The sequence below is a fragment of the Pseudopipra pipra genome, chromosome 5 (genome assembly GCF_036250125.1).
Source record: "Pseudopipra pipra isolate bDixPip1 chromosome 5, bDixPip1.hap1, whole genome shotgun sequence".
NCBI classification, from domain to species: Eukaryota; Metazoa; Chordata; class Aves; order Passeriformes; family Pipridae; genus Pseudopipra; species Pseudopipra pipra.
This window is the reverse complement of record NC_087553.1, coordinates 14,750,810-14,775,741: the sequence shown is the minus strand read 5'-3', so window position 1 is coordinate 14,775,741 and position 24,932 is coordinate 14,750,810. Positions and strand designations below refer to the sequence as shown.

The following is a 24,932-nucleotide window of genomic DNA, read 5'->3' as shown; positions in this document are numbered from 1 at the left end:
CCCAAAAGTGGTAGTTAAGTGCTTGACAGATGTCTGTCCTCTCTTCTATATAAAGTCTTTTTCTTCCACCTAGGAGGAGCAGCACAGTATGGCCACCTGGTACTTTCTCTTGGACTTCAAATGCATTGTATCTTGGCATGTTACCAACAATTACAGGGGAAAAGTAAATTACCTCCCTCCTCTCCATACCATCCCTTCAGTACTATATTCCTAGTGGTGGGCAGGACAGGAGCAGTTTCCCATCAGACTCAGAGATCTCCAGAAGAGCTCAAATCCAGGGGCTAATGGAGACCTGTCAGATCTGTCATATGCATGCAGCAATGCCTGAGATCTTTGTATAAGATTAGAAAATTATTACTTGGTCTCTAACTGTGCTGGGGATCTTACAGCAAAAGACATCGTCATTTTCTCTTGTTTCCTCAGCTGGGTGTATCTAAGTGGTTTTAGTTTTTAAAGGAAAGGGAATTAAACAACTCTGGGTCACCGAGATTTCCCTTAAAATTCCCGAAATTCTGTCAATCCCATCCAAAGAAACTGGATTCATTTCCTGATCCTGGGAATTCTGGAATTGCTTTCAGTGGGGACAGCAACACCTCCTCTGCTTTTATTAAAATCAGCTGCTTCCTGGCAGAGGTGGGTGCTACTATCAGATTACACATCAGCAACAGAGGAACCAGTTCATGCAGTATTTATTTTCAATAACACAGCCTCACATTTATGCTCAAAACTGAAAACCGATTTATCTCTATGTAGGATTTTTACAGTTTTGCCCAACTGCCTCAGAAAAGGAGTAAACCCACCTCCACGTCTTCTTTCCACACCGAATCGTGAGCAACATTGCTGGCAGGGGGAGGAAAAAACACCAAACTACTTACCTTGAGGCCTGACTGCAAGCCTCTAGATGCTAAGCTCTTCCTGCAATTACTGTTGCAAATGTGACATTCAGCTCTTTAAAAAATAAAAATAAAATAAATGGTGTCTTATGTGGTTGCTGCAGCCCTTTGTAGGGAACGTGAATGAGATTTGCCAGCTCTCTCATCCTTCCGCAGTAAAACATCTCCAATCAAGTGATAATGTCCCAGAGAGGTACAAATTCTGATACTTGACTTTCAGTGTTCATTTCACCAACAGTTTGTAGTTCTTAAAGGAAAGGAAATTAAATGGGGAAAAGATTGCCCTATGCTAATTCTCCAGTTAAACTCACAGGAAACTGCAAAAGATAAGGTTCCCATAGCAATTGGAATAGGTACCGAATTGCACAGATGAGGCCCGATTTCCCTGCTTACTTTCAGTGCTGGTAGCTTATCTCCACACAGCACAGGGAAAAGCAATTACTTGGAACAAGGGAAAGGAGCCTGTGGCATCTGTGATTCATTTTGATGGCCATTCTTTGGCGTGGTTGGATGCGCCAGTATTGCAACACAGCCATGCACCAGAGCGTGTACCTTCGACCACAGCAAAGCTCTTGGGGGGAACCTGCCACTGGCCTTTCTTGTGGTTTTGGCTGTGAAATTCTGATAGGCATTCAAGCAGGATTTGACAGGGAGTTTTACAGCTCCAGCCTCCACAGGACAGAGTCATCTGGCACCGCACCAAACCCTGCATCCAAGCACAATTCCTCCCAGCCATCATCTCACATTTTTGACTACCCTGGCAACGACAAGCCTTTAATTCGACACAATCTGCTTCCAATGAGCCCATCTTACCTATTAATTATGCTTTATCTTGCCTGAGCTGATGATTATTGCGCCCAATTATGCCTTCCTTATCCCCTGAGCGGTCACCTGCAGCAAAGCCAAGGGAGTGCAATCATTCTCCCACCCTTGCCCCAAAGCTACTCTGCAGCACTGACCCAGGCCCATCAGCTCCTTCATTAATTCCTCTACAAAATGCCCCAGCAGAGCAGTTAAATTTGTGGGCGTGCAGTCCCCAGGGTCTCATTTCTCCCAGCTGTGATGCAGCTCTTTTTTCCCCCCTTTTGTTTTTTTTTACCAGCTGCTCTGAGACTTTTCTTACACTCCATGAATTTTCTGAAAGAATTGTCAAATATTCATCGGTTTCACTCTCGGATGCGTTTTTACTGGGCCGTGTAGTTTTGACCAAGAGCAAGTCCCCTAGGTAGTTATTCCTCACCCACTTTCCAGCCTAAGACTGCCTTGAGATCCATCACGAACAACTATGATTGCATCAAGCACCCTGTCACTCTCTTCCCTTTCAGTGACAAGCTAAAGCTGTAACTACTAACACTGCATCCTCCTTTTTGTCATTGGCTATGATATGTTCCTCTCTTCCTCATACATAGGTGACCTAGCAGTGTATTTTCCTTTGTTATCCTCCAGCTTCTTATGTACTTCTGAACCAGCTTACTTATTTCCTGCACTAACACCCCATCATTTTGTGCTGTTGCATCCCTCACTTGGCTCCTTCACACCTTTACTCCCTTCTCTCTCTCACCACTGTGGTTTCTTTTCCTCCTCTCAACATGAATGCCCCTTTTGCACCTTTTATTTTCTTTTTTTTTTTTTTTTTTTGGTTACTGTGTTGTTTTTCTCTTCCAAACCAATGTCAGTACTGAAGGACACTTCTAACAAAAGCATGTTGCAGTCTTCCCAGCTACTGGCAGGATGAGTTGTCCCCAGGGTGTCAAAAGAAATACTGTCCCCAGTGGGTGCGACCAGCTGGTTGGAAGGAGAGGGTGTCCCAGATGCTTCTGTCTCAGATGTGAAGGAGAGAAGGGAAGTGCCCGGGAGAGAAAACAAACCACTTTGGGAAGGAGAGAGCAAATCAGTCTGCCTTAGAAGTGGGTTTCTCTCTCTGTGATGCTGAGCACCTCCTGGATCGGAGGAGACCATCCCTGGCGCCTCGGTTCGGACAGCCCCGCCACGTGCTTCTTCGGCTGCGGCAGATCCTCCGCCGGGGAAATCAGCTGCATCAGCCGCTACGGAGAGGAAGTCTCTGTTAATTAAGCTGATAAACAAACTGACAGCCAATGGTGATCCACAACCATTGCTGGGGGCAAAGGCATCTAGAGAGCCACTGCTCCCAGCTCCCTGCTCCTCTCCCGCTGAACCACTGTGAAAGAGAGAGGGAGGAGAGCAGGCTAACTTCAGCTGGACTCCTCACAGACCCGGTTCTGTGAGGGAGGATGCCAGCAATTAGCACCACAGCCATTTTCTGTGGCAATGGAAGAAAACGCCACAAAGCCTTTTCTTTTCCTATACCAAGCAGCCATGCTTGCCATTGACTTTGCGAAGCCTTTTGGATGGTCTGATCATCAGAAAGTGCTGTGGTCCAAAACAGGGTGGTAGGTGATAGCTACCTCAGTGGTATTTCCCAGGTTAAGCAGTCCCTCTGCACACTGGTTCCTGCCCCCAAACCATCCCAGCTCCCCTCTTCCAGCCAGCCGGACTGCGATGGTGAAGACAGGGGTTGTGAGGCAGCTCCCCGCCCTTAGCTCCCTCCGCCCCATGCAATGCAGGGTGCTACAGGCTGTTCCACACACACATATGCAGTGTTGTGGCAGCTTTGGGGAGTTTATTCTTAAAAAATGCAAGTATCTTCGAGCTCTTTGGGGGAAAAGTGCTGGCTTACAGGGACAGCTGCTGTGAATTTCTGGTGTTACTCATCTGATTTTTGAAGCCCCTCTTGTGCCACATGCCTTCCTGAGCTCCTGGTCTCCTCCCAGAGCCAACCAACACTCAGTGTCCTGCAGCTACCTGCCAGGCTCCATGAGAGAGCATATCATTTCCCTGATGAAAACTGGCTTTCACAGTTACTAACTTTTTCCATCACAAGCTGTTCAGGCCAGTGCACGCTCCTCCCTTGCAGAGTGCATCCCAGCAGAGCAGCCAAATCATCCATGACTCGTTGGATTAATTTTAGTGCTCCCATCCCTTGTGAAGTGCCTGCCAGAATCATGGATTTTGTTCACTTATTCAAAACTATTTGCCCCACGATTTCTGAAATTGACCTCGGTCTGCAGCTGCTTTGTGAGCAGTTGATTGTGAATTTTCAGTCTTTGGAGCTTGAGCTGCCTTAATCAGACACATTAGGAAACAACATTTGTGTTTCTTGGTCAATCAAGTATAACAACAGGCATCAGTTTGTTGCAGTGACTGATCATAATTACCAATTACAAACTTGCTTTCAGTGAGTGTTTTGCAATATTCAGTTGAAAGGCACTGTTCCTGGAAGCATCTGTGCCAGGAAATTATTTCACTACATTTCTGGGGTGTGTCTGGAAAAAGAGAACAGGTATATTTTGGGAAAACTTGTTTTCAAAAAAGGTGCAAGTATTCCAGGATGTATCATGTGGCTGGCTTTGATTCTGCCCTGAATCAAGCCAGGTTTAGCAGCCAATTCCTTCCCACATACCTAAATCACATATTTGGAAGTTCCTTCATACTAATGTAACTGAGGGGTCCCTGGAAATTACAAATAATATAATTTAAACCAGGGCAAAACAGAAAAACCCTCCATCTGAAACAGGCCACATCAGTTCCTCAGGAGTGCACTGCAATAAACATTAACACTACTCACAGCAGCACTTCTGTCCAAGCACTTTGCCATGGGTGAGAGATATTGCTTGTTTAGCAGGCATGACACGTGGGCAGTTACATCAGTGACATCTCCACGTCCTCTTTTAGACATATAAAGCCTCTGAGCCATGGTGAGTCAGGTATGTCACCCACCCAGTCAAACTCTTCAAACCAGCCAAGGGAAAGGACAGATGCATCACTGCTAAATGGCCCAGAGCACAGGAGAGGGCTGTAAGAGGAAGGACTGGAGGTCTGAACTTGGAGCAAACCATATCACAGCACCTTGGCACAAGATTCACCTGCAGTTCCTCATACCGTACAGTTCCCAGCTTCCTTCCAAACTCATAATCTCTTCGTGTCTGCCAACAGCAACCAGGAGACTGTGGGGTCAAAAGCAGCTAAACAGAAACTATTTCAGAGCTTCATACTTCTCCTCTACCTTCCTGCCTGCATGGCTTATGCCCCTCTCAGTGTTTCACAGAAGACTTTAATTGTTGCCATTCCTGTCTGGGCCTTGTCCTGTATCTTTTCCTGAGCCTGGGATAGGAATTAGCCAGCTCTGCCATAACTCTTGTCTCTCCCTGTTTACACACCTCCCAGCCAGCAAATAAGAGCCCATGTAGGCACAGATTCACCTTCCTTGAGACAATGGAGCCAACCAGAACATCCTGCACCCAGCCCATCCCTGGATGTGTTGGCAGCACAGGGTGTCCATGACCCCACGATGTGACCATCACACCCACACCACAGCCACAGGGATGCTCCCATTCCCTGTTCACCTGCTCCCTCTGCCCACCACAACCCCCAACCAGCTGCAGTGAGGACGGGGAAGGACCAGAAGAGAAATTGTGTAGAAATTTAGATGTACTGTACATCACTCAGATCTTTCTTCATGGGTCAAGTGAGGTGTCATCTCCATGACACCATCTTCCTAAATACAGTTTTTCCTAGGACAAGAAGAAAGGTGTCTACAGCGAAAGATGACAGGCTTGGGCACGGCACAGGGTAGACCTTTACAGCTCTGTGAGCATGTCCTCTTTAATAACTCTGGGTAATTTCTTTTTTGAAAATAACATAGTCCTGACCCAGGAATAAAAGGGACAAGAAGTAAAGGCAAAACAGATCCTGGTTTTGCATTGGGTTTGCATTGCAGCCTACTGTATATATACTATATATATATGTACTATATATATGTATGTATATATATATGTATATATATTGCACTGAGTATGGTGGTGCAACACCTCATGAAAGACTTTGGACATTTGATGATCACCCTGGAAGCTGTGCTGAGACACTTCAAGCCCTCCAAATTGCCAACAAGACCTATAGAATATACTGGGGAAGGGCCACTCTCACCCTCCCTTGCCTTCTCGCAGGAGAAATATGCCACATGCATCTTCCCTGGGGCCCTTCCGTGAGCCATCTGGGGGAAGCAACAGCAACATGCCCAGTGACCACAACCCCAGTACCTGCTTCAACGGTCCTTTGGTCTTCAGGAGGATGAAGATGGCGTAGAGAGGAATACAGACCATGGAGGAGAGTGCCATCAGCCAGCCCAGCACGTAGCCCCAGGCTGGGTACTCGTAGGAATTGTTGTATTTCAAGGGTGTGTACTTGATCAGGGAAAACAGGAAGACACCCTGAGGAGCAGAAAACACAGACTTAAACAGAACAAAGGGAGCAGCCAAGCCCAGCAGCCTGGCCACCCTGCAAGCACCATCTGTGTGGCAGTGAGTGTGCTGTCTTGTATGAGCTAGAGTGGACCTGGCTACTTGTGGCAAGCAGAGTTTGGTGCATGCTGGCTGCACAAGAAGTTACCTCTGAGCCAGGGCCAGGCATCTCCACAGTGTAAAGCCTTCAGGCTTCTTAAGAGTTCAGTGTAAGCAAAGTTGACAGCAACTTTGAGGGTCCAGCAACATTGAGATAGCAATTTATTCATATCAAAGCCAGGAATTGTTGTTCTCCCTGGCAGAAGCCCTCCAGAAGTAACATATGTGGGCACGGATTTACCCATCCCAGGGCTCTCTAGCTACAGAGCTTTCAGATGATTTGGGCTGGCTCAGGCTTGGTTTGAAAATTTCCCTGATTTTCAAGTCCTGCTGGAGCCTAAGGATGAAGGACTAAGAATCTTTTGTAAGTTGTAGCTATAGATCCCATCTGTGTTCCCACTGAGGTCAAAGAAAACAACTCTCAACATCAGATGCAGGAGCAGAATTTGGCTCAGAATTCATGTAAAAAGCCAGTGGAGCAAGACTGGACATAAATTCAAAACAGGCAAGAACTTGCCTGACACTGGGTGCATTTTCTTTAAACACAGTCACAGAAGCTTTACAAGTAGTTTAATAACATAGAAAGCTGTGGAAAACCTTTCCGAACCACAGGCAATCCCAGGAACATGGGCTGAAGCAAGTATTTCAGAACAGGGTAATTCTCACTAGTCTTCTACTCAAAAGTAATTTGACCAAACCTCTCCAGGCTTTTAGGATATATTTCCCTTTGCCTTCACAGTAAACAAGTGGCTTTTCAGGCTCAGTTAGCTGTCCAGGCAAAACATTAGGCTTTACTTTACGAAAGAAATAAATAGCCACCTCAGCTGTGGACAAGCTTCTCCTTCTCCATAGCAGTTTGAAAAAATTACAGCAGCACCTTGGAGAAAAATCAACCTTTTTTACTGGGAGCTCAGGGACCCAGTAAACATACCATGTTGCCATAGTTGCACTTACCAAGCACAGACCCGGGGTGAACACCAGCCAGCAGATCTTGATCAGGGGCCACGGCCGGAAACCAATCATGTCCTCAACGTTGTCGTAGAAGCGGTCGGCACCTTGGCCACCAACCACCACAGAGACAAAGTCAGAGGTCAGATCACTGTTGTTGCCTCCAACCACTACTCACATCAGATCCCAACTTCCTTTATCCTTGGTGTTTACTCCTGGTAAAAACATGGCTACCCTAATAATAGGGCAGCAGGTGGTGGGCTTTTCTGGCGTTGAAAAGGCCCGTCTGTGGCTAAATGGAGGTGGAGGTTTTTAACTTCATCCATAAGTTGTCAGAAAGCTTGACATAGAAGAAACACACAGTCCCTCAGAGAGCAGCAGCTCTCAGAGTAGGCAGCCCATGTACTGGTAATGGCTGGCACAAGGAAAGGAGGAGTTGTCTGGTTTATAGATCAGCAAGGAAAAGCTCTTGCAGGTTGAGCACACGGGATTACATGAGTCCAGAGTGCTAAGAGGAACAAAGAGAATAGGGAACACCTAACAAAACCCTCTCTTTGTAAAGAGATATGCTGTTATGCCTGTCAAGAATCCCCCCAGAGCTGGGCATGACCCTTGTCATCAAGCGCCTGCCTTCCACAGAACACTTAATTTTTGGCATAAACTGGCAATCCAAATTCTTCCAGAAACCAAACCTTCCATCTGTAAATGTTGCTGTACTCTCCAATGAGAGCTGTCCAGTGGATGCCTATCTCCTTCTTGTCTCCTCATTAATTTCACTTACTGAATTATGTTGTTCAGAGTATGTGGGACCCACCTGAATCTCATGGTGCACTGGAGTGGGATATACCTCTGAAAAGCATCTGAAAGTCCTACCACTGGCTGGATTCTAACCATTGACTCTTCCTAGCCCAAGGCACAAAGAGGAAATGGATGAAATATCATACAGAGACAACATAATGCAGATGGACTTCAGCAGACCTTGTAATAAGCTCTAGGGCATCTTCAAGGATCAAGAGCCTAATGTTGGCCAGAAAGATATTTAAAATGAAGAAAAATCAAAAAGTCGTTCATAAGACGGATAAGATTCCCTAACACCTTCCTAAACAGAACTAAACAGAGATACTGTAGCAGACTGCCTCAGGTAAAATAATACAACAATATTAGGTTAAAAGAATGGAGATAGTCTATCCAGAAAAAGGGTTACCAGTTAAACAGCTCCAGGATGAAATAATAGTGTATTTGTCTTATTAAAGTTTTATCACGGTGCTTAGCTGACAAAGAAGGATTCTGCTTCTGGGTTTTTATCCACCTGTGAACTCATGGCCATGCCATGGTTTTCACCTGCAAGGGCAATGAGACCTTGCTTCTTTGCATCTTAACACCAGAAGGCTGAACTGGGCAAAATATGTACCTAGAGAACTGGCCACACTTGTGAGTGTTTGGGGTTTGGTGAGTTTTATTTTGGTTTGTGGCTTTTATGTTTCAGAATTAAATTCCCATATTATGTTTCCTTTAAATATATTTTTTTTTCTACAAAAGCACATTATGTATGCTTTTCTATTTTTTTGTAATTTTTTGCAGTATTTTCTATATCCCATGACTAATGCTTGCAGAAAATCTCTTTTAAACCCAGATTTTTGAAGTATGTAGACTGGAGGGGGGTAGTTCTTTGAACACCTCACGGTGTTGAGTTGGCAAGTTAACAAGTAGCCTCAAGCAAAGACAACAAGCTGTGGCATATCAAGGGACATGCAACCTTGTGTGGGAGCCCAGCCTACACCAGAGAACCTCCAAGCTGTAAATATCATGAGGCTTCAGATAGCATTTCTAAAAATATACTGGGAATGAAAGGAGATGGTATATGAAATTTATTTTGCCAAAAAGCTGAAATTATCTACAGGGTGAAAAAAAAAGAGATACAAATGACATGAATTGCGGTTCAGAATATGAGTATAGCACAGTGTCTTACACCATATAGTGTTTCCACAGAAACACAGTGTGATGTCAGAAGGGACAGATAAATTAATTACTAATACAACTTTGTGGCAGATAAAACTTCCCTGCAAATTTGGATGTAGAATCTAGTCAAAGAGACATAACAACTAAAGAAATACAAAAATACCAAACAAAAAGGAGAACACAAACACGTCCATCCTCCACCAAGAAAACAATCCAAAACTAAAGCTGTTAGTTATGACAAGCCTCCACCAGTCCTTATCCCTTTTCTCTGTAATACAACCATCAGGTCCTGCATTTCTGTGGCCACTATGGCAGTCAGTGGGTGATGTGATGAAATGCAATGCAGACTGACAGGAACATTCTCAGGAAGTATATGAGCAGGAGGTTTTATATATTCTAAGTTTCACAGGCAGAGGAAAAAAGTAATTAAACTAATGAAGTCATCAGTTCAATCATTCAACATTGCCTTTGCAAGCAAATTAGAAGCTGAAGGACGTGTGCTGGAGGAATGTGCCCTTTCTTCCCAGCACATTAGAAGGATTAGATAAAGCTCCTGCAGAGTAAACCATAAAGACTTCCCCAAAGAGATTTTTGTTGGAATGAACAAAGAGGTTTGCTGTTATCTGCAATATCCCAAGACAAGGAAGAATGGCATGCAGGCACTGGACAATTAACCATGCATGCTGGTACCACTTCTCTTGTGCTGATCAGTCCCACATACCTTTAAAGTGGTTGCATGCTTTTCTGACAAATCCTTTAATTTTGCCACATAAATTCACGAGAATAAATTTCACATTAATCCAACTAGAGATTTGCTTATATCTTTACGTCTTGTCCTTATGGAGCCCATCTCATTTTATGTAGCTTATAACAGTGAGACCCAAACTGAAAGGGACAAAGATTTGATTTTATTTTTACAAGATTCAAAAACCAGTGAGTTTCACAAGTCTGCTAGTTCAGAATCTATGAGAAATCCCTCCCTGTCTTTTCTTCCAATCTGCGTTTATTTGCATTCAGCTATACCAAACTTCATCCACAATATTTCAATAGGTGATGACCCTGGCTCCATGCCATGGAGCTGAGCTTGTATCTGCTCCCTCTCTGTCTCAAACCTGCAGCATCAACACCTGCACCAAACCTGTGCAAAGAGCCAGCAACGGAGGCCTTGTGGCACTGCAACCACTGCAGATCCACTGGGTGCCAGGTGCACGGGGCAGACCCCTTACTGTCCATAAATAAGTATGTAAGGTTGCCTGTACCCAGTGCATCTGAGAGGATAAGGCACATGGAGCCAGTGCAAACCTGACAGGCAGCATCCTGGCAAAAGGAGGCTGCTGCTTCTGGAAGCCACACTGCCTGTGAGTAATAGAGACAGAGAGAGATTTATGGCAGCAAAACACAGGTTTGCCCTGGGGCCACCCACAGGTGCCCACTGGCATCAGTTTGCTTTAGCTTTGTAAATGGTCCTAATGATTTTAGCACTGGCTGTCCTGTAGTGATTGAGGCCCTTGCTTTCCCCTGAAACAGCTAATCCTAATGTGCATGCTGTGACTGCCTGCAAAACATCCTGTCTGCAGCACATTTCAGTAGCATCATGTTGTGAATCCCAGTGCTCAAAACCCATGCCTGCTTATAGAAGGGCTGCTTGTCCCCAAAGTGGAAGGGAGAGAGGAGGAGGGGCATGGAGGGGACCAAAATCCCTCCAGGACTCCTCTCTGGGGAACATGACCAGCAGGTCCGACACTGCACGATCCTTTCACAGGCAGAGAGCAGCACACGAGGAAATCCTCAGATCTTCAGGAGAGCAGCTGCCTGGCAGCAGAGGGAAGCTGCCAAGTGGTGGGTGGTTGGCGTATGTGCTGGGAGAGGGGAAACTCAGAACGCATATTTGTGTTAGCAGAAATGTTGTAATTCTTCACAGGGTAAGCAAGAGGCTCAGCCCTGCCAATTCTAATGCTGGGTTAAAAAAACTCAACTTTAATCAGCACCAGACACTTCTTTTTCCATTAAAATGCCTCACCCTGGCCCTCTGACTACATTTTGGATGAGAATCTTCCTAATGGATGCAAAGCAGAACATGAAGAGGGTAAAATCCCACTGTGTGGAGTGATACAAATGAACTTGTGGGGGTGAGGAAAAGGGCCATTTCTCTGTCCCCAGTTACTCAGCTTCCCTTCAAGGCTGCTGGGGCAGCACCATCTCTCCTGCTACTCATTATCTGCCATTGCTGCTGTCCATGGGTCATCAGAAAAGGCATGTGGCCTCTGTGGCGGTAAAAATGTCAGGGGGGCTGCATTCTTTAAACCATAATTCCGTTTAATGAATTAGGCTGGCACAGTGTGATGATGAAGCCTTGTCACAGATGGATGGGGATCTCCATGTCCCTATAAATTCCAGAAGGACTGGGCAGAAGATGCCTCTAAATTAAAATCTGGTCAGGGTCTGGTATTGCAAGCTATCAGGTGAGCTTTCCTTGCAGGACATCCCTCTAAAATATATCTTTCTTATATATCTGCTTCTCTCGCATTCCCTGGAGGTCAAATCCAAGCAGCTGGATTGGCTACCATTTCAGTAAGGCAGGAGTTCATCCAGACTAGCACTTGGCTCCTGCTGTACCTAAGGTATTTGGAGAAACCGATATCCTTCATCAGCACCTGCACTGCAGCCAACACAACCTCTACGAAACTGTAAGCACCAAAGAGAGCACACAGGGACTGACTGTCTGTAATAAGGCAAAGGTGGCATCAAATGAAATTGGCAGGTGGCAGATTTAAAACAAGCAAAGAGAGTGACTCCTCACACAACACCTAAGGAAGCCATGGAACTCCTCGCTGCAGCATTTTGTGGATGCTTAACCAAGTCAAACAGGAAAATGAACAGAAGAGAAATAAATAGATTTCACTCCTGGCTGTGGAAATCCCTGGGCAACAAGCTGAGTATTGCACCTCACTCTAGGACCCTCAGCACAAGAAAGACATGGACCTGTCACAGTAGGTCCAGAGAAAGACCATGGAAATCATCAGAAGGCTGAAGCATCTCTCCTACAAAGGCAGGCTGAGAGAGTTTGGGCTGTTCAGCCTGGACAAGAGAAAGCTCCAGGGAGACCTTGTTGCAGCCTTTCAATATATAAAGGTGGCTTATAGTGACATGACAAGGGTTAACAGTTTTAAATTGAAAGAGGATAGATTTAGAGAGGATGTAAGGAAGAAATTTCTCACTCTGAAGGTGCTGACACACTGGAAACAGTTGCCCAGAGAGGTTGTGGATGCCCTATCATTGCAAATGTTCAAGGCCACGTTGGACAGAGCTTTGAGCAACCTGGTCTAGTGGAAAGTGGCAGGGAGGGTGGACTAGATGACCTTCCAACCCAAACCATTCTATGGTTCTATAATAAGTTGTTAAAAGCTGGAAGAACATCCACAGAAAGTATAATTCCTAATTTTTCTTTTATTGTATTCCTCCATAATCATCCCCTCCTGGCCATTGAGACACATGATGCTGTGCTTGCAGTCTTTTCCTTAGGTTAGGGTGGCAGTGCTGCTTGAAGTAGTTGGAATCAGCAGATGTGTGACAGTGCGATGTTGAGGGTCTGGTCTAAGCTGGCATCTACTGTGGCTTTGCACAGTTCTTACAAGTACCAAGATCATGTAGCTCCACAAAGCTAAGGAGAGAGAGCAGCTTCCCTGTATCACACACAACTAGGTTCTTTGCCCAAAAACCATCAGCCTCGACACAAGCTTCAAAGAGACGAACTGAGTGCCCAGGAAGAGATCTCCTGTAGGATATCAGAGTATATTCTTCTTACTGCACATACAAACAAGCAGTTGATTTCTTCCTCATAGTTCTCTGGGCTTAGTTTAATCCTGCTCCTGAGTAGTTTAGTTACAGACTTCACTGAGAGCCAAAGCAGGCTCTCCTATTTCTTTTGGGATTGCCATCACAGCCTGTGCAAAACAGGATGCCTGTATCATCACAGAAGTGACACACAGCAGGTCTGCACCCTGCATTTTGTGTTCAATTAACTGACAGGACTAAACTAAATGCACAGTGTAAGCAGACAGGGACAAACACCAAACAACAGCAGACAATCCACTACAGTTGATTTTCTAATTGAAAGGGCAGATGGGAAAAACAGCAAGGTAGTTTAACAGGAGTCACCCACAGAGAAGGAAAAAACATTCCTATTCTAAATGTGGAGCAATTAAGAAATGTTGCAAGGAAACACAGTGAAAACCAGACAAGAAAGAGGGTAATTACAGCATTTTTTTGCCCCCTGAGGATCCTTTCTATCCATTCCCACTTCTCAACTTCCCATTCTTGCCTTGAGAAAGAGCAATATAGATTTTTGTCCTCCACTTACCATACACCCATCCTATACAGATGACTTCAAAAACAGACAGGAAGAGCAGGCACGTGCCACTGGCAGCATAGTAGTCAAAGAGCTGGAAGATGTACATGCCACCCTGTTGAAGAGGTAGAAAAGACAGAGCCATGACAAGACTATTCCATGTCAGGGAAAAATGAGTGAGGCAAACAGAAGAATAGCAGCAGAAACACTGAGCCTAGAGCAGGTGGGAGGAGAGCCTTCTCTTGGGGCTGCCCCCACTTTGTCCCAAAAAGACAGTCAGGCCTGGTGGTAGGAGAGTATTTCATGCCCATTTTATGATCCTGCTTGGCTAGACTGGCTTCTCAGTTCATAGGAGCAGAAGCCAATTTGTTTGTTCACTTAAAATCAGTTAGCATCATTTCAAAATACCATGCAGCAGTGCAGAACTTTGCACCCAAAAACCGGAGATCTTGAGCACCAGGACATTCAGATACCTCATTTTATCTTCGTCCAACTTTACATACTGCTCAAGGTCCAAGCTCTGCAGTGGCAGAGACATGAGGCTGCCCTCCTCCCTCTGCCTTTGAGCTGAGCCCTGAGGAGTTGCCATCAGCTACCTCTACAGGCCACTGAATGATTTTCATGTGATTTCTCAGAGAGAAAGCCCCTCCAAGTCAAGCAGATGCTTTCAAATAATGCTGAACAGCTCTAGACACGCAGTTTCATTCAAAATTGCAGTGGGAGCTGCTTTCAGCAGCTCCCAAGCCAGGATCCTGTTGGAGGATCATTCATCAGTGCCTAAGGAGTTCAGCAGGAATTAGCTGACACTGCATGGAGGCAGCATGGAGGAGTGCTAAGACCCCCAACCCAAGCATGTGGTATGCACACACAGCACAGCACACCACTGTGCAGGATGAGATGCTTGACTCTCAGCTGCAGAGCAGTGTGAACAACGCGCACATACTGACACAGCTCTGCTCCTTCTGGTCCCAGGGATCACAGACTTCCCACGGGCTCAGGCAGGGTTTCGGTGCAGCCATCACTCCCAGGCTCCCCTCCTGCTGCTCTGCTTTGTGTGGAAAGCAGCCAGCAAACGGCCTTGTTTTAGCGATCAGGTGTGGTAGGTGTCCTGGGAGGCCAATCAGCTGACTGGGGGCTGGAACCCAGCACATGGATGAGGGATTTAAACGACTGCTGGGAGCGCCAGCGACCCGGAGTGCGGCAAACGGGGATGTGGCACTTTTTGACGTGGCACTTCTGTAGCGAGGCAGTTCGTGCAGGCAGGGCAAGCAGGAGGGCACAGCCACCCCCCAGCTCTCTCGGGTGAGCTTCCCCCCCCCCCCCCCCCCCCGCAGGGATCAGTGTTGCACCCAGTTCTGTTTCATATCTTTATCGATGATTTAAATGAAATTATTGAGTCCACCATCAGCAAATTTGCAGATGACACTAAGCTGGGGGGGAGTGTCGATCAGCTGGAAGGCAGGAGGGCTCTGCAGAGGGACCTGGACAGGCTGGAGAGATGGGCTGATTCCAACGGGATGAGGTTCAACAAGGCCAAGCGCCGGGTCCTGCACTTTGGCCACAACAACCCCCAGCAGCCCCATGGGCTGGGGACAGAGTGGCTGGAGAGCAGCCAGGCAGGAAGGGACCTGGGAGTCTGGATTGACAGGAAGCTGAACATGAGCCAGCAGTGTGCCCAGGTGGCCAAGAGGGCCAATGGCATCCTGGCCTGTATCAGGAAAAGTGTGGCCAACAGGTCCAAGGAAGTGATTCTTCCCCTGGACTCAGCACTGGTGAGGCCACAACTCGAGTGCTGTGTCCAGCTCTGGGCTCCTCAGTTCAGGAAGGATATTGAGGTGCTGGAGCAGGTCCAGAGAAGAGCAACAAGGCTGGTGAAGGGACTCGAGCACAAGTCCTATGAGGAGAGGCTGAAGGAGCTGGGGTTGTTTAGCCTGGAGAAGAGGAGGCTCAGGGGAGACCTCATCACTCTCTACAACTCCCTGAAAGGAGGTTGTAGCCAGCTGGGGGTTGGTCTCTTCTCCCAGGCAGCTATCAGCAAGACAAGAGGGCATGGTCTTAAGCTCTGCCGGGGCAGGTTTAGGTTAGATATTAGGAAGACATTCTTTACAGAGAGGGTAATCAGGCATTGGAATGGGCTGCCCAGGGAAGTGGTGGATTCTCCATCCCTGGAGCTTTTTAAGATAAGACTGGATGTGGCACTCAATGCCATGGTCTAGTAACCACGGCGGTGTTGGATCAAGGGTTGGACTTGATGATCTCAGGTCCCTTCCAACCCGGCTGATTCTATGATTCTATGATTCTGTTTGCACAAAGTTGTGTGTCAAGCAGCCTCTCTGGGCTGTGGGACCATCTCTCTGGAAGGCTCAGTTGTGCAGAGAGTGCACCAGCATCACACAGGGTCAAAGCAGCACTGGCTGTGAGAGACACCAGCTAATGCATTAGAAATGAAGGATAATTAACTGCACCAAAGACAAGCTTGCTGTCTCTGCCCAGACCTCCAGAGCTGTGTAGCAGGGGTTTTGGTGCTCAGCTGTATAACCCAGCTACTCCTTTCTTACCTCAGTGACCAGCAGTAAGCCCAGCAGGTAGCATATGACTGCAATGGCCAGGATCAGCAGCTCCCGACGCCCCTTCTTCCGAAACACTCCTGGGAACATGTCAATAATAGCTGTCACCATGCTTTCCACACAGACAAACTGCAGAAGAAAACAGGTCAGAAAAATCAGTGTCTCTCCTTCCCCAAGCACACACTTCCTCTCACCATCCTTTTTTGCCTCCCACCACCCAAATCCTTGTTTTTTCATTTTGCCTTTTCATCTGTCTTGCTTCCACCAAGGGCTGTCAAAAACAGAGGAAGAAGGCCTGATTCTCCAGGTGGAGGGGCTGAGGTGCTGCAGAGCAGAGCCTGAGCAGAGCACCCCGCCTGGCAAACATGCCAGGACATCCCCTGCATCCCTCATCCCAGCATGCCAGGGTTGCACGCTGCGCTCTGCAGGGTGCTCTGCTGAGGTTTGCTCCTGGCATAACAGGGGTGTGAGATGGTAAAGGATGGGCACACTGGTGAGAAGAGAATACAGGGATTGCTCTGCTGGGATGCAGCTGGGAGAAAACAGTTCCATTCCCGCTCCCAAACTGCCCTGCTCTGTGCCAGGCCTCCCTCTGTTGTGTGCACAGAGTCGGTGCCGGCAAAAAGATGGGAAGGGATGTAGCTGGGACATCCTCACGTACACACAGGGAGGAGGACACTAAACAGAGATGCCAGCACATATTACCACTGGCCTGCCACTGGCTCTGAGCTCCCTCCATGTGAAAGCGCTGCGTACAAGGTAGAGAACATGAGGTACTAGCAAGGCACAAACCCACCTTATACTTTACAATGACCGTGGGGATTGCTCAGGGTGGGGACAGGCATTTGGCTGTTAGATGAGATGAAGTGTTTGCTGTACCTGGCTGTCCAGTCCCAAGAAGATCAGCATGAGGAAGAAGAGGCAGGACCAGAGCTGAGACACGGGCATCATTGTTACTGCTGTTGGATAGGCTATGAAAGCCAGGCCAGGACCTGCCAACAGACCACAGGATGACCATGTGTGCCACTCACACCATCACCTGCCACCACTGCCCTGCAGCACAGAGTAAGCTCACATATTTCTTCAAAGTTTGTATCACCATGGCTTCTTGCCCACACAGGGCTGAAAGTTGTGTCATGGAGCACTGGTCCTGCAGACCTTTCTGCAGACTCCCATAGCAATAGAGGATGTAGATAACATCTTGGGCTTCACTTCAGAAAAGGGCCCTTCCCTTCAGGCTCTTTGTTTTCCCTTGGCTCTGAAGTCTCAGAAAAACCTACCTGATTCAGCAACTTCTGCAATGGGTATGCCCTGCTCTCGAGCCATGAAGCCCAGCACTGAGAAAATGGCAAAGCCAGCAACAAAGCTGGTGGCACTGTTCAGGAAGCAGAGCATGATGCAGTCCCTGCAGGGAGGAGACCAGGGAGAAATCAGTGTTTCCCGCTGCAGAATGGTTCCACTTGGGATCGTGTCTGTACTCAGCTTCCCTAGTCAGGCAGCATAAACCAAGAAAAACAGTGTTGGTTTTGAACTCCCTCAGAAGTAAAAAGCTCAAGACAAAGCCAAATATCAGCCTACCTACCTTGTGCCTCACTGCACGTGGCACAGAGAATGAGGCACCACCAGTGGCTTGTGAATAGGATGACACAATGATATATACAGGGACATGGCAACAAAAAAGCTGACAAGAGTCAAGAGAATAAGAAAAACAATAGAGAAAGTGGGGAAAAGAGCAAATTAGAAGAGGGAAGAGGTTGCAAAAGTAAACACAGGCAGGAAAGAGGAGCATCTGAGAGCATGAACACATACAGGTTCGGCAGTTCTGGTAAACAAGGGTTCATGGGCTAACCCTAATCCTCACCTGACAAGGATTGTGTCTACACTGTCTTTATTAACTATATTCATACGGAGACTGGAATGTGCTATGCTCCTTTTCCTGAAACTTTTGTGCACTTGCTCCCTGTGAAAATGGGCCACCAGTCTGAGCTGGTTGGGCTGGAAGCCCCACACCCCAGCATCCTGCCTGGGCAGCTGCCAGAGCTGACCCACAGCATCAGCTGCTATGGGGCAGTGTGGACACCCAGCACATTTGGACCATCCAGAGCTAAGCTGCCAGTGCAAAGCACCAAAGGAATTAGAGGAAGGCATCAGTGCACTGCTCCATTGGTGATGGATACATTCCAGGAGAGCCAGAGGAAAGTATTAACTACCCGACCAACAGCCTGGCAGCACCTATCAGAGAACAGAAGGAGAGACGATTGAAGTCTCCCAAGTACAATTTCATTTTCCTGTCTGTGCTGGAGCAATACATGAAGGAAGAACAAAGCCCCTGCTTCTCAGGGCTCTGTAGAAGGTGTCAGAAGTGCTCCTGATGGCTCCACTGAGCCCCATGTCAGGCCACGGATAAAATAGATCTATAATCCAAGGGCATGGAGAAGGTCAGACAGACTTGATTAATCTCCTTGATAGGGTCAAAAGGCCACTGGCAGTACATTACTCTGATGACAGTAAAGCACTGGAGTCAGGGGGCCCTGCCTTCCTCTTTGTACCACCTCCCCTGCCTCGCAAGTGAAGTCAAACCTGGCTGTGCCACCCCTGCCCACACACCCTGTCAAAATAGACTGTGGTGTCTATACAGTGGCTGGAGACACTCTCTATTTTCATTCCTCCCCCTCCTCCAAATCTCCCATTTCCAACCTGACTCGTGCAGGAGAGCACAATTAAAGCCATTTTCTGGAGTTCCTCTGTTCCCTCAGCCACTCTCCATCCCTGTGCTGTCCTCCACGGCCTCTGTGCTCTGAGCAGCTCACTAGTCAAAGCAGCATGACCCAAGGTCTTCCCCAGCTGCCTCTGACACAGCTCCATGCTGTTTGTCTCTTACCAAATTTCCAGAAGGATACAAGAAGTTTAGGCTCCTCTTACCTGTAACAGTTATTGGTGTATTTGTTGTAGCTGCCCAGAGCTGTCAGGCATCCCTGGCAGATGGCATAAGAGAAGAGGATTTGAGTGCCCGCATCCATCCAGACCTGGAACAGAAAAGGTCAGTGGTCTCCAGACCTGACAACGACAAAACTAAATGGCTGTGCCCTGCCAACAACAACCCTTCCAGTCATGGAGAAAAAACCCTGTGAGACAGAGAGGGGATCAGTGAGTGTAGAAACTGGGATGCCTGTCTGGGAAAAATGAGCTACAGGACTGGAAATCCTCTAGGAAAAGTCTCCTGCGAGGACGCATTTTCACATCCCACTCAAGGTGACATCACTTTTCCATCCTTCACCTTTGCATTCAGGGTGGAGATGGCACCCCTGATGGCATGGCTCCAGCAGAAGCTGACACTGTTGGAGTCTGTTGTCCCTACGTATCCCAGGGTTTGCAGAGCCACTTGTGAGTCACACCAAACGAGACTGTGATCAAGTCAGTGTTGATGCCTTCCCTGCTCCCTAATCTAGTTTCCAGCATCCCTGAGGCCACGGTGCAGGGTGAAGGGCAGAAAATTACCAAGCTGAGAGATTCCAGGCCAGTGGGCTGTCACACACTCAGGTTCTCCCTTGCTCTGGCATTGCCTGGGAAAAGCTGAGCAGGCTTCACCACTGCTCCAGCCCTCTCCTCTGTGGAGGAGCTGAACTGTGAGCTGAGCTGCAGCTCTGCTCTCAGGCCCTCCCAGGGAAAGCCCTGAGCTGTGAATTAGCAGGAAGGCAGGGAAACAGCTCACCTTTCTGATCATCTCCAGGTTCCTTGCTCACCCTATTTTTTCTCCAAGCAGCCCCCAGCTGCAAACATCCAGAAAGATGGATGAAATTCTGTAGCCTTCAAAGAATCCTAGCCCAGGCATTGCTGCCTAAATTCACACAGATTTCTCATGGAAAGGCAAGTACACGGCAGCCCTTCAGGCACGGACACACATCCCACTTTAACCAAAGCCCCACATTCTGCTAAATCTCAGTAGCAGGATCTCACTCCTGCTATGCTGGGTTGCAGCAGCCTGGAAAGACCATGTCAGCTTTAGTTAGGCTGTGAAAGACAGGGAGGTTTCCAGGGAATAAGCTCTGACCGTGAATAAAACACACTCAGCCCCAGTCACCCCACTGTTATTTATTTTGATATCAAAATGCCATTTACATTCAGTTGGCTTTCTGCTTTCAGTGCACCACAGATTTTCTATTGACAACACATAGATACATCTGAAAGCAATTTGGGGGGGAAAACAGTGGGTTTGGCAGCTGGTTAGGGAGCAGCTGGGGCTTTGGGCATCTGGGAAGACACGTAAGGTCAACTGAGACTGTGGGCTAAGCCTATTGCTTGGCTGCCTCCATGAAATGATTCAGCAGAGGAATAATTAGCAGCAAGTGTCATTTAAATGCTCCTCTGGGAGGGGGGTCGACATTAACACCTCCGTGGGCATTGCTGAGCCCACGTGGGGAAGAGAAGCAACCTACTGGTGCAGAAAGGTGTGGGAGCAGACACCCCAGAGGGATCCTCCAAGGGGGACCCTGTGCAGCCCCCAAGGGTGCTGCCCACATCTTGCTAATTTGGGCTACCTTGCAGGTCCTGGGTTTGTCTGCACCCTCTGCCCTTTTTGTCATATCTGACCCTATTTTTCACCTCTGGGTACACAGCATCCTTCTTCCCAAGGTGGGGAAGGTTTCCACAAGCTCCAGTGAGTGGTGGCAGGGATTGACCCTTTGGCCAGGCCCTGACCCAGGCAGGTGGGACCAGCCCCCAGGACAGGTGAAGGGAACTTATTGCCCAGCTGGGGCACAGCCCATGTTACCTGCCTTCAGTCTGTGCAAGCACAGGGACCCCACACTTCTTGGCAGGGCCCTGTTGGACCCAAACAAAGTGTTAACCAGTCCAGAGAAAAATGAAAAATGGTAGATTATATCCCCCCCGTCCCTTAGTTATTTGCATTTAACAGTTAGGAAAAACCATCTGTTACATGCTGAATATTTGATATACTCTTCTGGTTTTGCTGAGCCCATGAGTGGAAATGATCTAATACGTCCATATGCTGCAGACCATGAGCAAAAAGGCTGTGCTGTGCAGGGGGACTGGACCCCCCTCAGCAATTTTAAGGATTCTAGTTCTTTGGTCTCCTTTCAGAGAAGACAGCTAGATGGTCAGTCAGCATCAGATCCAACGGCCAAGGCACTGAAAACGTTCTCATGGCCAGCATTTGCCCGACACCCCACCCACCTGCGGGTCTGCCAGCCTGGAAATGTCTGGCTTCAGGTAGAAGATGATCCCCTCGGCAGCACCCGGCAGCATGACTCCTCGCACCAGCAGGATGATGAGCATCACGTATGGGAAGGTGGCAGTGAAGTAAACGACCTGCAGGCACAGGGAAACAAGAGGAGAGAGGGTCAGCAGGGAGGCAGCGCAGGCACCACCTCATCTCATCTCGTCTGCAGGCCCCCACCCCAGCAAAGGTCCCTGGGCTCTGCTGTTGGCTATAGCTGCTACTGCTTGCATAGGAGAGGGGTGGGAAAGAAATTAATCAAGGTTATGTCTCACTGGTGATTTAGTTAATCTGCATTTTGTTCCTCATCCAAGACTCTGCCACTGGTTGCTCTGCTTTGTTTTCTCTTCCCAGTCAGTGTAATTTCCCTGCTCTCCAGCTGTTCTCTTCATCTTTCTAGGGCTGCAGAAAAAACCCAGATCTCTTCCTGTCACTGAGTTTTAATGAGGAATTATTAAAATGGTCCTATGCCCAGCAAGAGTTTTCCAAATTAAATAGCAACTCTTGCTGCCCCATTTGAGACACCTCTGAGAAGTCTCATTTCCAGGAGTGCTCATGCATCAGTCTCATCCCTTCAATGCCTCTGAGCTCACGGTTAAAAAATGGGTGCACCTCAAAGCCTTTAAAGAAAATGTAGACCATTACTTCTGTAATACTTTCTTTTCACTTCTTCTCTTATGTGATGTAAATAAATATTACAGGAGAATTAATCATCACTAATCCATTGCCCAAGGTAACATATTCTTTTTGTTCTATTTGTAAAATATTTGTGAGCAAGTTGCAACTTCCTAACATTTATTCATTACTAAAATTTATCCAAGTAATGTGAAGGCTTGTTTACTCTGTGGATTCATAGTGAGAGGCCTGAAATTTTTTTCTGCTTAGTGATAATTGGTTGAATAGGTGACAGTACGTGGTACTTTTGCTGTTCCTTGATTGAATGGGAATGCAAGCACTTTGGGCACAAGTATTAAAATCTACCTTCAGAAATAACTTCTGGTGAGCCTTTACACACATCTGCTGAATGCATGAGGAAAGGAAACATGGAAAGAGCACAAAATTGGGCAAAATTAAAAGAAAAAGACTTCTAAAGAAAATTAGTTTTCATGGAGTTTTTGAAATTATTTTCCTGAGGTCACTATTGTTTCTTTGAGTTTGGATTCCTTAAATAACAGAAGCAGAAACATAAGGGTCTGGCAGGGTTATCTGACTTAGAACAGTCTCTCTGGCATGCACAACCCTCTGTTTAAACTGCAGCTGTTGAACAGAGTTATGCACCTACTCAGAATTCTTGGGTCTTCTCTACTGCATATCCTAATACCTTGTCAGTGAAGAAAGAGAAGGAAGCAATTGAATTTTTTGACAGTGCCCCTGTAATACTCAAAATTACTACCTGCAGAGAAGACAACTGACCTGTTTGACCTGCAGTGTATTTTGGGACAGAAAACCCCACCCTGTGTTGTTGCACCATGTCCATAACATCTGGCTGGTAAAAAGTAAGCCCTGTGTCCTAAAACTTGTGATGGAAAAATCTTCTGTAGTTTCAGGAAGACCATTCCAGCTATTGCATGCAGTCACTGTTTTCTGTTTCTGGCCTGGTCTTGCCAAACCCTGTCAGCCCAACCAGCCTGACTGAACTTCTTTAGTTTTCTCCTTCTGCAGGGAAGTTTTGTGCACCAGGGCAGCACTGGGCAAAAGAGAGACTCAGTGGAGAAAGCTGAGAGCTGAAGGGAACCTGGGGTGACAATTACACTTCCATGCAGATCAAACACCCTCTCAAGATCCAATCTCCCAAGATCAGCACGATGCCTCCTGTGAAGATGGCAAACCAGGGGGCATCAGGGATTTAAGGTTTAAAATGCAGAGCATTCCCTCTCCCCATAGAAGTGGAATCTGGCTCTCCCTCCTTGAGAAATGGTGGACAACAGGTCAGCACCAGCAAGAGCCAGTCACCAGCAGAAAGTGGGAAAAATCTAGTGAGCAGAGCAAGCTATTGTCTTGCTCTGCTGAAATGGGTGTCCAGTGTGGTTTTCAGGTAGCAGAAGTGATTTCATGCTGAAATACAGGTGTCCAGTGCTCCAGGAAACACCTGCCAATGGTAGAGATAGTGACCTGAAGGAAGAAATCTGTTGCAGAAACTGATCCCCCTTCCTTTGCCATTGGGACATCACTGGATACCCACAAGACTCAACCACCATTAATAACCCACCCATCTCATTGTGATTCCAGGGAGGAAAGTGGTCCTGAGTAAGTCAAGGCCATGGCAGTGTCCTTAACACCCAGCCCAAGCCATCACACACTCATTCACTCCAGAAGGAAAACCAGTCCACCTGCTCTACAGGATCAACATGGGCAGGGAGCTCTGGCTCCACCCTCACTAGCAAAATGCAGAAAGTGACCTTCAGAGCCAAAAAATACACAGGCAGGGGGAAGAAAAAGGAGAGCACAAAGACACTTGTCTCACCGCAAGTATTTTGCAGGATAAAGAAGCAGGAGAGATTCATTATCTATTCACTGATCTGGTTACAGGCAGCAGCTTGTCTGTTTTGCTCAAGTGTTTAATTACTGCCAGGAATGGGAAGTTTGCCACTGCAGATGATCTTGTTAAAAACACCAGCAAGCTACACCAGGACAACACACTGGTGAGCAGAGGATTCCCAAGGACACTTGGGGAGTATCCATCAGCCACTCTGGGTATTCGCAAGGGAAAAAATGACTCAAGGCTCCCCTCAGTTCTTTCCCTGTTCTCCTCTTCCTGTTGGAGCTACTCTTTTAGCCTTCCTTTTAGGGGTCAAACACCACTGGTGTAAATCAGTATGGACTCACCAAGTTCTAGGTTTGACTTTGGTAATGTGTCTCCTGCCTCTATTTCATGAAGAGGGAAAAGAGATTGGGGAAGAAATGTAGGATGGGTACAAGGAGGCTTATGGACTGGGAGGATAATCTCCGTTCCTACTTTTCCTGTGGACTTGACCCCTTTCCAGATGCAGAAGTAGCAGATGATCCACGCCAGCAGGAGACACAGAGCCAGCTCCCAGCGCACAGTGCCCAGTTTGTGAATACCATCCGTGAGCCCCAGGACTCGCTTCCTGCCAGTGTCCGGGGACAGGGAGAGAAGCATTAACACCCCAGACCAAACCCACCCATACAGACCTTTCCCATATTACCCCATCCAAAATCTTAGCAGACTATCCGCAACACATCTGCCCAGGGCTCCCAGCCATGTGAATCACCCCAACTCTGCCTAGGGCTCCCCTCTCCCTCATTTCTGCAGATGCTGCTCCACCATGTCTTGTAGCTGGCCCAAACTCTCCCACTCTCCAAACTCGTGGTGCTGTGCCCTTTGGACCCAAGCTGCACAAAATCAACACCTGCTCCCCATTGCTCCCCCACCCTGGCAGATGCCAGACTACTCAACCCAAAGCAGGCCACCAATGCCATCATCACACCAGGCCATCACTCTTCCTCCTTATATACTGCAGACACCCTATATATAAGCATAAATGATCTTTATGATTCCCATGCCCTTCCTTCAGCCTCCTTCCTTGAAGATTCACCTTCGTG

The 24,932-nt window shown here is 47.4% G+C and overlaps 1 protein-coding gene across 5 annotated transcripts in view; it reads right to left on the bottom strand.

Moving 5' to 3' along the window:
• Window positions 1-672: 672 nt before the first annotated feature.
• The window catches only part of SLC6A12 (solute carrier family 6 member 12), a 41,734-nt gene continuing 17,474 nt past the window's right edge, over window positions 673-24,932 (bottom strand). For all 5 annotated transcript variants that reach the window (XM_064654617.1, XM_064654615.1, XM_064654613.1 and 2 more), the window contains 10 exons: window positions 24,325-24,457; window positions 21,326-21,460; window positions 19,055-19,158; window positions 17,413-17,537; window positions 17,012-17,124; window positions 16,124-16,261; window positions 13,578-13,680; window positions 7,265-7,365; window positions 6,011-6,181; window positions 673-2,938 (listed from right to left, as the gene is read on the bottom strand). In XM_064654617.1, the coding sequence (XP_064510687.1) occupies window positions 2,795-2,938; window positions 6,011-6,181; window positions 7,265-7,365; window positions 13,578-13,680; window positions 16,124-16,261; window positions 17,012-17,124; window positions 17,413-17,537; window positions 19,055-19,158; window positions 21,326-21,460; window positions 24,325-24,457 (1,267 nt within the window). In that variant the 3' untranslated portion in view covers window positions 673-2,794. The remainder of the gene's footprint in view (window positions 2,939-6,010; window positions 6,182-7,264; window positions 7,366-13,577; window positions 13,681-16,123; window positions 16,262-17,011; window positions 17,125-17,412; window positions 17,538-19,054; window positions 19,159-21,325; window positions 21,461-24,324; window positions 24,458-24,932) is intronic.